The following is a 12313-nucleotide window of genomic DNA, read 5'->3' as shown; positions in this document are numbered from 1 at the left end:
CAGTCGATCGCGGCCAGGTTCCTATCATCCTGTCTGTCATTGGCTCTGAAGAAGCTCGAGCCACTCAGCTGCGTCAATTCCCATAATTGAGATCAGACGCCACGCCACCAATCTGAGCCAGTGGTGGTCCGTTCCAATATCAGCATAACCGAGGCAGTTCCGGGTAAATAGGCCGATTGCCTGATGGTGAGCATCACGCGCCGTTCTGCAGATGCGACAGGTCATTCACTTTGCTATCACTGCTTCGCATGCAGTGCGCGATTGCATCATGGATCTTGCAATACTGACACCTTTATTGGGAACACAAGTTCGAATTTCTGTAAGGTTTGAACAATAATGAGAAAGGCGAAGAGGGTCCAAAGCTGAAGCTAACCGTGGTCTCGGTGAACTATCAGATGATCGGCCTTTTCCTAATGTGGTAAAAACCTCGGCACATCGGGGCATGCTTTAAGGGATACTAATCCACTCGCATTGATTGGCAACAATGACTTAAAAACCAGACCGTGGACGGATTTACTTCCCCGCATTCTTCTGCAGCTCTTGTTCTATTTCTGCAAGGCTCTGGGCTTCTCTTTGTTTGTGGTATACGAAACTGTGGCATAGCAACAACGCGACCATGTCGAAGACTTTCACCCGCGCCGAGGTTGCGCAGCACAACACGGAGGACTCTGTTTGGTGCATTATCGATCATCGCGTGTACGATTTGACCGATTTTATCGACGCACACCCCGGTGGCAGTGTTGTTTTGAACCAAGTCGCCGGCACGGATGCCACGGTTGATTTCTATAATCTTCATCGACAGGAAGTCATCGAGAAATACAAGGATCTTTGCATTGGAACGGTAGCCGGCGAAACCCCAGAGATTGTCACACCCGAGCCCGGCAGCCTGAGCCAGGTTCCTTACGCCGAGCCTCTATGGCTGCGTCCGCAATTCAAGAGCCCCTACTTTAATGACAGCCACCGTCGCCTTCAGAAAGCTCTCCGGGAGTTCACGGATCGCTATATTACCCCTGAGGCACAGGAGAAGGAGAAGGATGGCACCTATATCAGTCAGGAGTTGATCGATCGCATGGCAGATGCAGGAATCCTAGCAATGCGCTTGGGTCCGGGGAAGCATTTGCACGGGCGGAAGCTTCTGGGCGGTGTCATCGATGGAAAGGAGTTCGATTACTTGCATGACATGGTGCTCTCCCAGGAGTTGGTGAGATCTAATGCTCGAGGTTAGTTTGCTCTTCACGTTGGCCTGGGCCGGTGGGACAGTGTACTGACTGTTAGCAGGCTTTCAGGACGGTAACATGGCAGGCATGTGTATCAGTTTGACTGCCGTCCAGCAGTGGCTTCGTAATGAGCCTCTTCGGCAGAAGATCACAGACGAAGTTCTGTCTGGAAAGAAAAAGATGTGCCTGGCGGTTACAGAGGCATTTGCCGGTAGTGATGTCGCTGGTCTTCGCACGACCGCGAAGAAAACCCCTGACGGCAAGCACTTCATCGTGAACGGAACCAAGTACGTATAGCTCGGTTCTTCAGTTAGAGGTACAAGAACTTACCCTTATTCCAGGAAATGGATCACCAATGGCATGTTCTGCGACTACTTTGTCACTGGCTGCCGGACCGAAAAGGGTTTCTCGGTGCTCCTGATTCCCCGCGACGAAGGAGTCGAGACGAAGCAGATCAAGACCTCCTACTCGACAGCAGCTGCCACCGCGTTTGTTCAGTTCGAGAACGTCAAGGTCCCTGTGGAGAACCTTCTGGGTGAGGAGGATAAGGGTTTCATTGTGATTATGAGCAACTTCAACCACGAGCGCTTCATGATGTGTTGCAGTGTGGTTCGCATGTGCATGACCGTTGTGGAGGAGTGCATGAAGTGGTGTAACCAGCGCATCGTCTTTGGCAAGAAGCTGATTGAGCAGCCTGTTATGCGGCAAAAGTAAGTTTCCGACGTTGTTGCTGGGACTTTAGCAGGCTAACATATTTCAGACTTGCCCGAATGATCTCACTTTGCGAATCGAACCAGGCCTGGCTGGAATCTATTGCATACCAGATGTGCAACATGACCTATGCGCAGCAGTCGGCTAATCTGGGTGGTCCCATCGGCCTGCTCAAGTCTCATGCCACCCGCTCCGCACAGGAGATCGCAGACCTTGCGACCAACATCTTTGGTGGACGGGGTTTGACCCAGTCCGGCATGGGTAAGGTCATTGAGATGTTCCACCGGACATACAAGTTTGATGCCATCTTGGGTGGCACGGAGGAGATTCTGGCCGATCTGGGAGTTCGTCAGGCGATGAAGAAGTTCCCCAAGGCGATGTTGTAGATATTGCTTTTTTAATCGAAGGCCCTGCGGGACAGGGTATTAGTTTATAGTCATCGGGTATTGGTCATCTGCCTTTTGCATAAGATTTGATTGTACACAAAGGTCCTTGAATCAATCTGATCCTCGAGGTCGTGCTAACATCGTCTGTCCATCATAAGCACTTAGAGAAGCCTTCGTACTTCTGAAACGGGTTCGAGGAAATGGTAGATGCCGCCACCAATAGCAGTCGGCTTATGGCACAGGTTCCTGCAGGAAGTAAGGTTTTCGGACTTGAGACATGCTCGGAGAGTTCTTTGGGCTTTGTGATAGAGTTGAAGCTGTAAGTCTTTAAATAGCTCAAGCAAGATTTCCGTCGCAGCTGTCCGATTGTCCCTTCTCTATGTCAAGCATGAGATTCTCAAAGAGAGAAGCGCCTCGGATCACTGCTTTGGTGGATGGTCCTTATCACACTCCTGTGTCACCCCAAGTAGCCTTGTCGGCTAACGTTATTGGGTGCTATCCCCCTATATCATCGGCAGATCCTCCGAGATTTTTCTGTAATCTCATGCCTATAAGTTATCCTCTAGTAAGGGGTAAATGCATGGTGTGATGGTATGTAATTAGGGTCGAAACGTAACAGTGGTTAATCGAACCAGTTCATCATTATACTAGTACTAATAGTAGTAGTCTTCATGTGTCGTGAAATATATATGTAGTAACAACTAAATCATTAAACAACTCTGGCCCAGTCTATGATGACATTCATTGATTTAGCAAAACGTCCAGTAAGTCAAAACTTAGTATTTGTATTCTCTAAATGTATTAGCACCATTGAACTAATATGTGAAATGGTAAATTGACTGTAGTATAGATAGTCGATGGTGTTATCTATCTGGGAAGGCGCGATCCTGACTAATCATAGATTACGAGGTTCTCCGCAGGCTGCAATGAAGTCGTAAGCGCCCTCAAGCCCCCTCTTAAATACAGACATCTTCACACTCACATCTCACTCCTTCTCCTTTCAGAAATTATCTTTTATCTTTGTCATCCATCAAGATGGCTGAAAGCACTGCTTCCTTAAGCTCGGACAGTGTGTTGGCGATCGCCGCATCAGCTCTTTGCGCAGATGGGGCCGCGCCGCCTAGCCTCAAGACGCCATACGAGGCGATCGCTCTAGTCGGCCATGCGTCCATGACAGCAGTCGGCTTCCGCTTAGTTGGACTCGGGGAAGACCACACGCTAGGTACGTGCAATGCGAACACTCCAAATTAATAGAAATACGTCTTACTGATGATTCTCAACCTCTCAGAGAACCAATCCAATAGCCCCTCACTCCCCGCAGAATGGAACGCCAACACGGCCTTTGCCTTCCGCTACGCCCATTCACAGTCGTCGATGCAATATCTGCTCAAGATTAGCCGGCTTGGAAATAATGCTGTCATTTTCGCCTTGGCTTTGGGCGATGACAGAACGACATCCTTCGATCTTCCGGTGAAAGACTACGTCTCCGAATCCGCGCTTCCCTTGCCCCCTACCGCCGAGGATCTCCCAGCAGCACTTCGCGAAGCATTTATATCTCCCTCTCGTATTCAAGACTTGATCGGATTATTTAAGATCAACGTCATCCAGAAGCTGGCGCCTGGACTGTACAAAGAAGGCTACGAAGATTTCGACCAGCCACAGGAGACGTTGCGCGAAAGAACTCTGGAGAGACCTCCACGCCATGATCCTCTACGAGACGATCCGATGCCCCAACCTGCTCGCCCGTACCCATTTGACGACCCCCTGGCGGTGCATCCCCGACGACCCGTCCCAGCTGGGGATTTTCCGCCACCAGGATTTGAGGATGAGTTCGAAATTCAGAGACCCCCTCGAGGATACCCGGGAGGTATGGGAGGAAGAAACCCGATGAACATTGGAGACCGAGATTTGTACCCAGCGGGACTAGGTCCGAATGATCCTTTGCGAGGAGGTATAGGCCCTGGGCTAGGAGGTGGCGGCGGTGGTGGTGGCATGCATCCCACGTTCGATGATCCTCTGTTTGGTGGACCTCGTGGACAAGGGTACGATCCTCAAGCACCACCAGGATCGCGGTATGATCCGGTAGGACCCGGACAAGGGGCACCGTTTGGACGAGGACAGGGGCCGTATGGGGGACGCGGGTTTGGCGGAGGGTTCGGGGGATTTGGTGGTGACATCATTTAAGCGCGGCGGCTGAGGCTTGGGGGCGGAAATTTTGCAGAGCAAAGTTTGTTTGAAGACTACACCGTACATAATTAGTTAGTGCACGACGTGATGACACAGAATGAGTGATGATATGATTTTGTATGTATTATGAATGTTGAGATTAGTGTTACTCTATTATGGAACAATCGATATGTTTGATTTCATGCAATCAGTAAATTCAATGGATGTGTTGTTGTTGTTCTTGTTCCCCTCCACACCAATGTGGCGGGTACCATAGAAAGCTGTAATAATTTCTGGGGCAAGAAAAAGGGCGAAAGAAGAAAAGAACAGGGTAAGTGTGGCTGATGCATAGCTGGAAGGGGAAGGCGGGCGGTGTGGCGCACGGACTTGGGAAGCCCAGTTTTGGGCGAGTTTCGCACGACCAGCAAGAACATACTGCTAGTTAAGTTGTACCTTCTCTCTGACTGTTCCACTGACCACCACCACTACCAAGCAGCCACCAGCACCACCGCCATCCCAGCTCACACCTCCCTTTCCCTATTCTCTCTTGTCCATTCCCCTCCCCCCAACCTTTTCCCTTTCATCTTTCTTCCTTCCCCCCTCCAATCCCTCCACATTTCAAACCCCCTTATTTACCCCTCTTATCTTTCTTCAATCTGTGGGTGACAGGGTTTGCTGTCCCATTCTTGGTCCGTCAGTTCAATTTCCGTTGGTGCACCGTGTCTCGTCCGACCGACCTGGTTCTCCCCCTCTAAGAAATCCACGCCTCCCTCACGAGACCTCCCCTCCCCAGTTGGTCCCGCTCCACCGGCCCCCCTCGGTTGCAGTCATCTTGAACTCGCTCTCTTTCCCCCCACCACCCTCATCCTCGCTTTTGGTGGTCACTTTCAATGGACAATAACATGGAGATCGATACGGCGCGGTCGCCCGAACCTCACCACCTCTCCCCGACCACCGACCCGGGGTCCATACCCACCCTCGATGGATGGATCGAAAGCTTGATGACCTGCAAGCAACTAGCGGAGGAAGATGTCCGGAGGCTTTGTGATCGGGTGTGTGCTGCTTCTGCTGGGAATTTTGCGTATATCTGGGAATGAATAATCCTAATCGTGGTCGTGTTTTTTTTTACATAGGCAAGAGAGGTTTTGCAGGATGAGTCGAACGTGCAGCCCGTGGTATGTGATTGACTTTTCTGCTGTTGTTGTTGTGGCCTGCCTTCCCGCGCTGCCCGGCCCTGCTCGTGGCCCCGCGGCCGTTGCGACCGATCGGGACTGACTCTTTTCCAATCTATAGAAATGTCCAGTGACTGTGTGCGGTGACATACACGGTCAGTTCCATGATCTGATGGAGCTGTTCCGCATTGGTGGCCCCAATCCGGATACAAACTACCTGTTTATGGGTGAGTTGGCGTGTTACCGCTTATGCCAGTCGTCCCCCTTGGCTCACCCGCCCGCCCACTAGGTGACTACGTCGACCGTGGTTACTACTCTGTAGAGACCGTCACGCTCCTTGTCTGCCTCAAAATCCGTTACCCCCAGCGTATCACCATCCTGCGAGGAAACCACGAGTCGCGCCAGATCACGCAAGTCTACGGCTTCTACGATGAGTGCCTGCGCAAGTACGGCAACGCTAACGTGTGGAAATACTTCACCGACCTTTTCGACTACCTCCCCCTCACCGCACTTATCGAGAACCAGATCTTCTGTCTGCACGGCGGTCTGAGCCCGTCAATCGACACCCTTGACAACATCCGCTCTCTGGATCGGATTCAGGAGGTCCCGCACGAGGGTCCCATGTGCGACCTTCTGTGGAGTGACCCCGACGACCGATGCGGCTGGGGTATCTCTCCCCGTGGTGCTGGATACACATTCGGGCAGGATATTTCGGAGGCATTTAATCACAACAACGGCTTGACTCTGGTGGCACGGGCGCACCAGCTGGTAATGGAGGGTTACAACTGGTCCCAGGATAGAAATGTGGTCACGATTTTCTCCGGTATGCTGCACTGCAGAATTTGGCTCTCGTCACGCGTGATATGGGCGGTCCTGACTAACCACGTTTCTTCAGCTCCTAACTACTGCTACCGCTGCGGTAACCAAGCCGCAATTATGGAAATTGACGAGCATCTGAAATATACCTTGTATGTGGTGACCCCACCGTTGCAATTGGGGAAGTAATTTTACTGACGCAATTTACAGCTTACAATTCGATCCCTGCCCGCGTGCAGGAGAACCCATGGTCTCGAGGCGCACACCCGACTACTTCCTGTGATTTGATTTTTGTGATAGACATAACCGGCTCACCTCTGGCAAGTTGAGGTTCTCCGACCCTTCGAAAGGGCTCCAGGGACGTTTGGCAACAGAAAGACACAACCAAGGCGGTCTGGCCTAAATAATTGTATGTCCGTATTTCTGACCGTGTTGATACCAATTCATGAAAATAAAAGACGTTCCGAAGACTTGTTGTTTTTTCTATACCGCCATAATACAAAACAATGTGCATTCTGGTATCTTGTTGCCACCCAGTGGGGGGTCGCTGCCTGAAAACCGGTATGCGCCTCAGGTAGACATACACCACACCTGCATTATGAGCTTCGAGCCCAATATGACAGACCAACCGTAGTCATTTATCATTTTCTACCCATTTGTCTTGAATTTAGGCATACTCAAGCATTTGGTGGTTATCCTCCTCTGTTGCCCCTCCTCTTTTCTGAGCGGTGAGCCGCCTAACTCTTCTCTCTAAACCCCTCAACGAATGCAAAGAAATGGGGAATCATGTAGTTATGGCATTCTACGAGTGATGGTACCTGAATATACTATACGTCATGCACACGTCACACTTCTTCAGAGCACTCACAAAAAGGTAATGTTGGCATATACGACTAGTGTCTCAAATATGTACAAACAAGACATCTAGTAATACAATCATGACAAAGATCACAGGCATAAACAAGGACACGCACACAGAAAAGCAATGGCTAAGCTCAAGGGAGAAAAACAAAATCAAAACATAGCATTACATGTGCTATACAAAATTTAGATCTTCATCCCCTGAGCCTTCTTGGCCAATAACTCCTCGACTTCCTTCTCGTGCTTGGAGAAGTTGTCAACGAGGTTATCCCACATCTTAGGCTCGTGCTCGTGGCGCTTGTTGCTTGTCCACGCGTAGTCGGTGATGGTGAATGGGCGACTCGACTCGAACATGAATGCCATTGAGGCCTCGGAGATCCGCATGGCTGGCGGGTCGACTTCCGTGGCAGCTTTGAATTCCTCGTAGGCTACGCCGTGGGGGACCACTGTTGATGATTGACTTAGATGGATGATCTATTTGGTTTGTAATGGGGGAGATGCTTACTGCCACATTCGAAGGAGACACTTCCGGGCTGGAAGGCGTCGGAACGACCGCCGTAGTCGCCGTAGATGAGACCCATCAGTTCGGAGGCGGCGTTGCGGTGGTAGTATGGAGGTCGGTAGGTGTCTGATTTCGTTGTTGTTAGCGAGGTGGGAAAGTCAAGTGATTTCAGATTGCGGGAGGAACGTACGGGATGCAACGTCCCAGCGAGGTGAGAAGATGAGTAGATCGGCCAAGGGAGCAGTGGGATCCCGAGACTTGGCTGTAAGGACACAGAAGATGGAGGGGTCCATATGATCAACAGAGATGGAGCCGACGTTGACGAACTTGGTCATGTCGTACTTGTAAGGCACCTGTATGACCCATTAGTCTACTTTTGCTCGGGAGCATGCTGGACAGGGGAGTAGCATACATAATTACCGTGCCAGGCAACCACGTCAAACGGACTGTGATTTTGCGTACTCTTGAAGAACTTTCCGCCCAGCTTGTACACGATTTCCCAAGGCTCCTTGGAGATCTCATACTTGGCTGTAGGGTAGAGGAAGTCCCGTGCATTGGCGAGTCCATTGGCACCCAACGGTCCCAGCTCAGGGAGTTCGAATTGACTACCCCAGATTTCAAGAATGTAACCACGAGAAGGCCCATCAGGAAGCTCTACGCGGAATCGGATGCCGCGTTGGATAATGACAATCTCTCCGGGCTGGACGAACAAGGGGCCAAACTCGGTCTGAATGTCCAGTGCACCCTGTTGAGGGACGATGGCCATCTCACCATCCGAGTTGACAAAAGCCTTCTTGGTCATGCTGGTGTTAGCAGTGTAGACGTGGGTGGCCAGGCCTTCCCGGAGGGTTGGCTCGCCCGAGCCAGCCACAGTCTTCAGACCAGAGACGAAGTCTACTTCGCCATTGGTCGGAATGTCAAAAGGGTGCCAGGCAAGCTGGGTAGGGGAGACATGAACGCGGGGGTTCAGAGGGAGAAAGTTGGATTCTGTGTCCTTGTTATCGGGAAGGTCGGTCTATGGTCAATGTTAGTAGGTAGCAATTCTGAATGACAGATGCAGAACATACGAATCCCTGGTGGGCAACAGCCGGACGGGCACGGTACAGCCATGCCTTCTTGTTGCAATGTCTCGGGGCAATGAAGGCCGTGGCCGTCATCTGCTCGGCGTACAGGCCAAAGCGGACATTACGAGGACTGTTTTGGCCCTGTGGAAGGGTGCCAGGCACAGCCTCGGAGGCGAACCTAGTAGATTAACTACATCAGCCAGTTGAATCGCTAGATGCAGGAGAACGCTTTGACATACGAGTTGCCGAATCCGGCTTGGTACTGTTACGCTTGAGTTAGCGACGGTAAGCAGAGGATAGACATTGGCACAAGACACTTACTTCATAAGGATCATTTCGTCTGGTAGCGAAGGAGGGAATGGCGCCATCCTTTTGTGTCTCTGCCCAGTGGAAGATCTTCTGGTATTCTTTGGGGTCGGCGAGGTCACTTGTGGAGGGCATGATGGGTGGTAGGTCTTGGAAAGGAGCTATTGTAGAAGAAAAGGGGGCTTGGAGGAAAAGAGAATACAGCGTTTATGGAGTCATGAATCGTGATATATGGGGAGAAGAGCCGGGGCAGGTTCCAGCAGGCTCATATACTTGAGCTGGTGGAGTCGGTCCAAGCGGGAAGCCATTATGAAGCAATTAATCAGACCGCTGGCCATCCGGATATCCGGGCCAGCTGATTCCAAGACAGCAAGTCAGGATGGATGGATGAGACCAGAGTTTGGGAGTATTGGATGGGTTGCATACAATATGGGAAGTTGGCAAGTAATTGGGACTGTTCGGCAGATGTCGAGGGGGTAGTGTTGCCGAGAGCAGTAGAAGCCATGAGGAGCTCAGGCAACTTCAGGCACCTCAGGCATCAACCAGTGGAGCGACCCCACATGAGTCAGGCCTGAGTAACGGTGGGGAAGTTCGCCCGCCTTTGGGCTTGCGGGGACACCCCCGGGTAGCAGTCACCGCTGGAATTGCCGATGTATACTATATCCTCCCAAAAAGAAATATGTATTTGTGATACAGACAAAAGTAATAATAGTATAGGATGTGTTAAAGGCATTGTATTTGAAAATTCTTCTATGTATCGCAATTGAAACTATGGAGTAGATCGCCGTCTAATTCAACAAGCTAATCTTGCCTGCCGTCAAGGCAAATACAACAGGCATATAGACACCCATCCCAGCCTCTCTTAGAGCTTGAACATGCTCGACCCGTCGTCTAGACGCAAATTGCGCTTCAGAAATCTCTCCACAGCTCCCCAGAGGTCCGTAGGCGAATCTTCGCTCCGTAGACCACGGACTACCCCCGTTGACGAACTGTACCCAACGCGTCCGCATCTCCTGACCGACAGCTTGTGCAGCAGGGTTGAAGGACAGGTCGACGCCATCAAACAAGAACAGCAGGTCAACAGCGTGATGGGCTCGGCTGGATGCCTGCCACGGGTTGGCCTGGTCAATCACATACTTGTAGACTCGTTTCCCTGCTGCCTGCAGTTTCTCGGCTACGACTTCCACCGGCAGTGTATAACGGACATCATTCACAAGATCCAGTGCACCCAGCTTGCAGGCGGTTGGTCGATCAGCGACAACCTGATACATCTTGCGTAACTTTGTGCCCCATTTCTCATCCTGCGAAAACGCTGCAGTAATGGCTTCTCCATCGAATGTCTCGATTCCGTTCCTCCAGATGACCGACTGCACGGAGGTAAGTATATGCTTTCAAATACTGCGACGAAGGATCACCCACCTCATACTCCGTATCGCCAATCATGAGTTCGTCCACTAACTCAGACTTGCCTTCCCATCCTTGAAAATCCTCATCCTCTTGTATCCACATGGTGTTCACATTGCACCCCTTCAATGCCTGCAATAGAGCGGGCACCGACGACAGCCGGAGTGACGGCTCGCCCAGTTCCTGCACCTTGGCTTCCAGCGCCTTGATGAGACCTTGACCCTTCTCAACCGGCAAGGGAGAAGAGAGATAGAGCGATCCAGAAGCCAGAACGGCCCTCTTAACAGGTGTACCGGTGACTAGATGAGCATGAGTATATACCGCCCCAGCACTCTCTCCAGCCAATGTGATGTTGTTCTGTAGGGATACCGATTAGCTTTAGTAGATAGACCACCGCGCGACGTAGTACATACTGGATCGCCTCCAAAGGCGGAGATGTTGTTCCGCACCCATTCAATACCCAGTTTCTGATCCTTGACAGCAAGGTTCTTCTCCTTGCCGTCACCAAAGCTGAAGATATTGAGTCGGTAGTTGATTGAGACGAAGATAATAGGCTGGCCGGTTTTGATAGAGTCCGCGACAATTTTGACGGGATCTATTGACTCCGTTGTCAGTTGCTGATGATGGAACACTCTTGGCTTCTCTTACCGCAGATCTTCGATGCAGCTGAGCAAAACGTCACCACCTGGGATCCTCCTGTACGATGTATTTAGCAATTGCTTTCTAGACAGTATAGAAAGAGCATATGACGTTACATACCATATATCCACAAAAGAACAGGAAGAGGTCCTTTGGCAGAAGACGCCGGAGGACAGGTAATATCCAAGTTCAGACATTCAAATTCATCCTCAAGCTCTTTTTCAATTGGAAAGTCCTCCGGGATGCGCAGCAAATGGCGAACATCAACATCGACCTGTGGACACCTCGGCCTACCCAAGATTGAATCTAATATCAGCACTGATTCACGCATCCAGCATAGAAGGATTCTAAACAGTACCCATATTGAGAAGCATCAACCACAGCATCCCCAAAGTCATCCACCGGCTGAGCCCGCTCAAACCGCGCGGGGACAGATGCGTACTTGATACCCCTAAACTCATTCACCGTGACTCCCTCCGACACCCTCTCAATCCCCGTAAAAGTCGCACGGAGGCCCTGGTGTTGTAGTAGCGGAGATGTCATTTTTCCAATGCTTTCACAGTATGCTACACATGAAGAAGAGTAAGTATAATTGAGGACAGTTTCCAGGGCGATACAGCCGGAAAGACAGGCGGGGATGGTGCCACCGGCTCGTCATCCTTCCTATGACGAAGCATTCTAGCTCAGCTTCGTCTTCGTCAGTGATTTCTCAGCATTCGTTCCTTCTGATCCGGCTCATGATTCACCAGGAAATGCCGATATCCGAGCTGTCTGGCTGGGTGACTGGCTGGATTGAGGGCAACTTGGGGCTGGCCGTCATGAGGTGGGGCTGTTGCGGGGAGATCCACCCGCTGCCCTAAGTTGGGTCTTTCTTTTCTACTTTTGGTCGATCTTTCTGGTTCCTGGCTGGGCTCGGTTCGAAGGCACGGAGGCGGGAGTAGTTTTCTTGCCGTTTCACTAGTACTAAGTGCCACTGGTCTGATTCTCTTCCTTGTCTTCCCCCTCAGAACAACAACTCCTGGAAATTGTCTATCCTTTACCCCAGTCATTACAGTCCTCGATACGCTTG

At 51.1% G+C, this 12313-nt stretch overlaps 5 protein-coding genes across 5 annotated transcripts; 3 read left to right on the top strand and 2 right to left on the bottom strand.

Moving 5' to 3' along the window:
- Window positions 1–278: 278 nt before the first annotated feature.
- BO83DRAFT_442249 (acyl-CoA dehydrogenase family protein) lies at window positions 279–2502 on the top strand. Its single transcript, XM_025536396.1, has 4 exons — window positions 279–1220; window positions 1279–1504; window positions 1559–1927; window positions 1978–2502. The coding sequence occupies exons 1-4, from the start codon at window positions 617–619 to the stop codon at window positions 2312–2314; spliced, it is 1536 nt and encodes a 511-aa protein (XP_025382051.1). The 5' UTR covers window positions 279–616; the 3' UTR covers window positions 2315–2502.
- A 766-nt stretch (window positions 2503–3268) lies between these two features.
- Window positions 3269–4682, top strand: BO83DRAFT_373161 (proteasome inhibitor PI31 family protein). The gene is made up of 2 exons (XM_025530020.1): window positions 3269–3536; window positions 3603–4682. Exons 1-2 carry the CDS (start codon window positions 3350–3352, stop codon window positions 4496–4498), a joined length of 1083 nt encoding a protein of 360 aa, XP_025382050.1. The 5' UTR covers window positions 3269–3349; the 3' UTR covers window positions 4499–4682.
- A 270-nt stretch (window positions 4683–4952) lies between these two features.
- Window positions 4953–6938, top strand: BO83DRAFT_383604 (serine/threonine-protein phosphatase). Its single transcript, XM_025532507.1, has 6 exons — window positions 4953–5532; window positions 5614–5655; window positions 5774–5879; window positions 5942–6475; window positions 6548–6620; window positions 6679–6938. Exons 1-6 carry the CDS (start codon window positions 5383–5385, stop codon window positions 6749–6751), a joined length of 978 nt encoding a protein of 325 aa, XP_025382049.1. The 5' UTR covers window positions 4953–5382; the 3' UTR covers window positions 6752–6938.
- Window positions 6939–7410: 472 nt separating this feature from the next.
- Window positions 7411–9516, bottom strand: BO83DRAFT_350236 (putative homogentisate 1,2-dioxygenase). The gene is made up of 7 exons (XM_025528899.1): window positions 9217–9516; window positions 9135–9157; window positions 8899–9073; window positions 8244–8846; window positions 8022–8184; window positions 7835–7957; window positions 7411–7775 (listed from the first exon to the last, which is right to left on the bottom strand). Exons 1-7 carry the CDS (start codon window positions 9334–9336, stop codon window positions 7516–7518), a joined length of 1467 nt encoding a protein of 488 aa, XP_025382048.1. The 5' UTR covers window positions 9337–9516; the 3' UTR covers window positions 7411–7515.
- Window positions 9517–9989: 473 nt separating this feature from the next.
- Window positions 9990–11981, bottom strand: BO83DRAFT_373150 (putative carboxylesterase; the record flags this gene model as incomplete). The annotated part of the gene is made up of 6 exons (XM_025530019.1): window positions 11603–11981; window positions 11365–11534; window positions 11254–11301; window positions 11019–11200; window positions 10621–10962; window positions 9990–10568 (listed from the first exon to the last, which is right to left on the bottom strand). Exons 1-6 carry the CDS (start codon window positions 11785–11787, stop codon window positions 9990–9992), a joined length of 1506 nt encoding a protein of 501 aa, XP_025382047.1. The 5' UTR covers window positions 11788–11981.
- Between the last annotated feature and the right edge of the window lie 332 nt (window positions 11982–12313).

Source organism: Aspergillus eucalypticola (genome assembly GCF_003184535.1).
Source record: "Aspergillus eucalypticola CBS 122712 chromosome Unknown BO83scaffold_49, whole genome shotgun sequence".
Lineage (NCBI taxonomy): Eukaryota > Fungi > Ascomycota > Eurotiomycetes > Eurotiales > Aspergillaceae > Aspergillus > Aspergillus eucalypticola.
The sequence above is the reverse complement of the archived record's forward strand: the minus strand, read 5'-3'. Positions and strand labels throughout refer to the sequence as shown.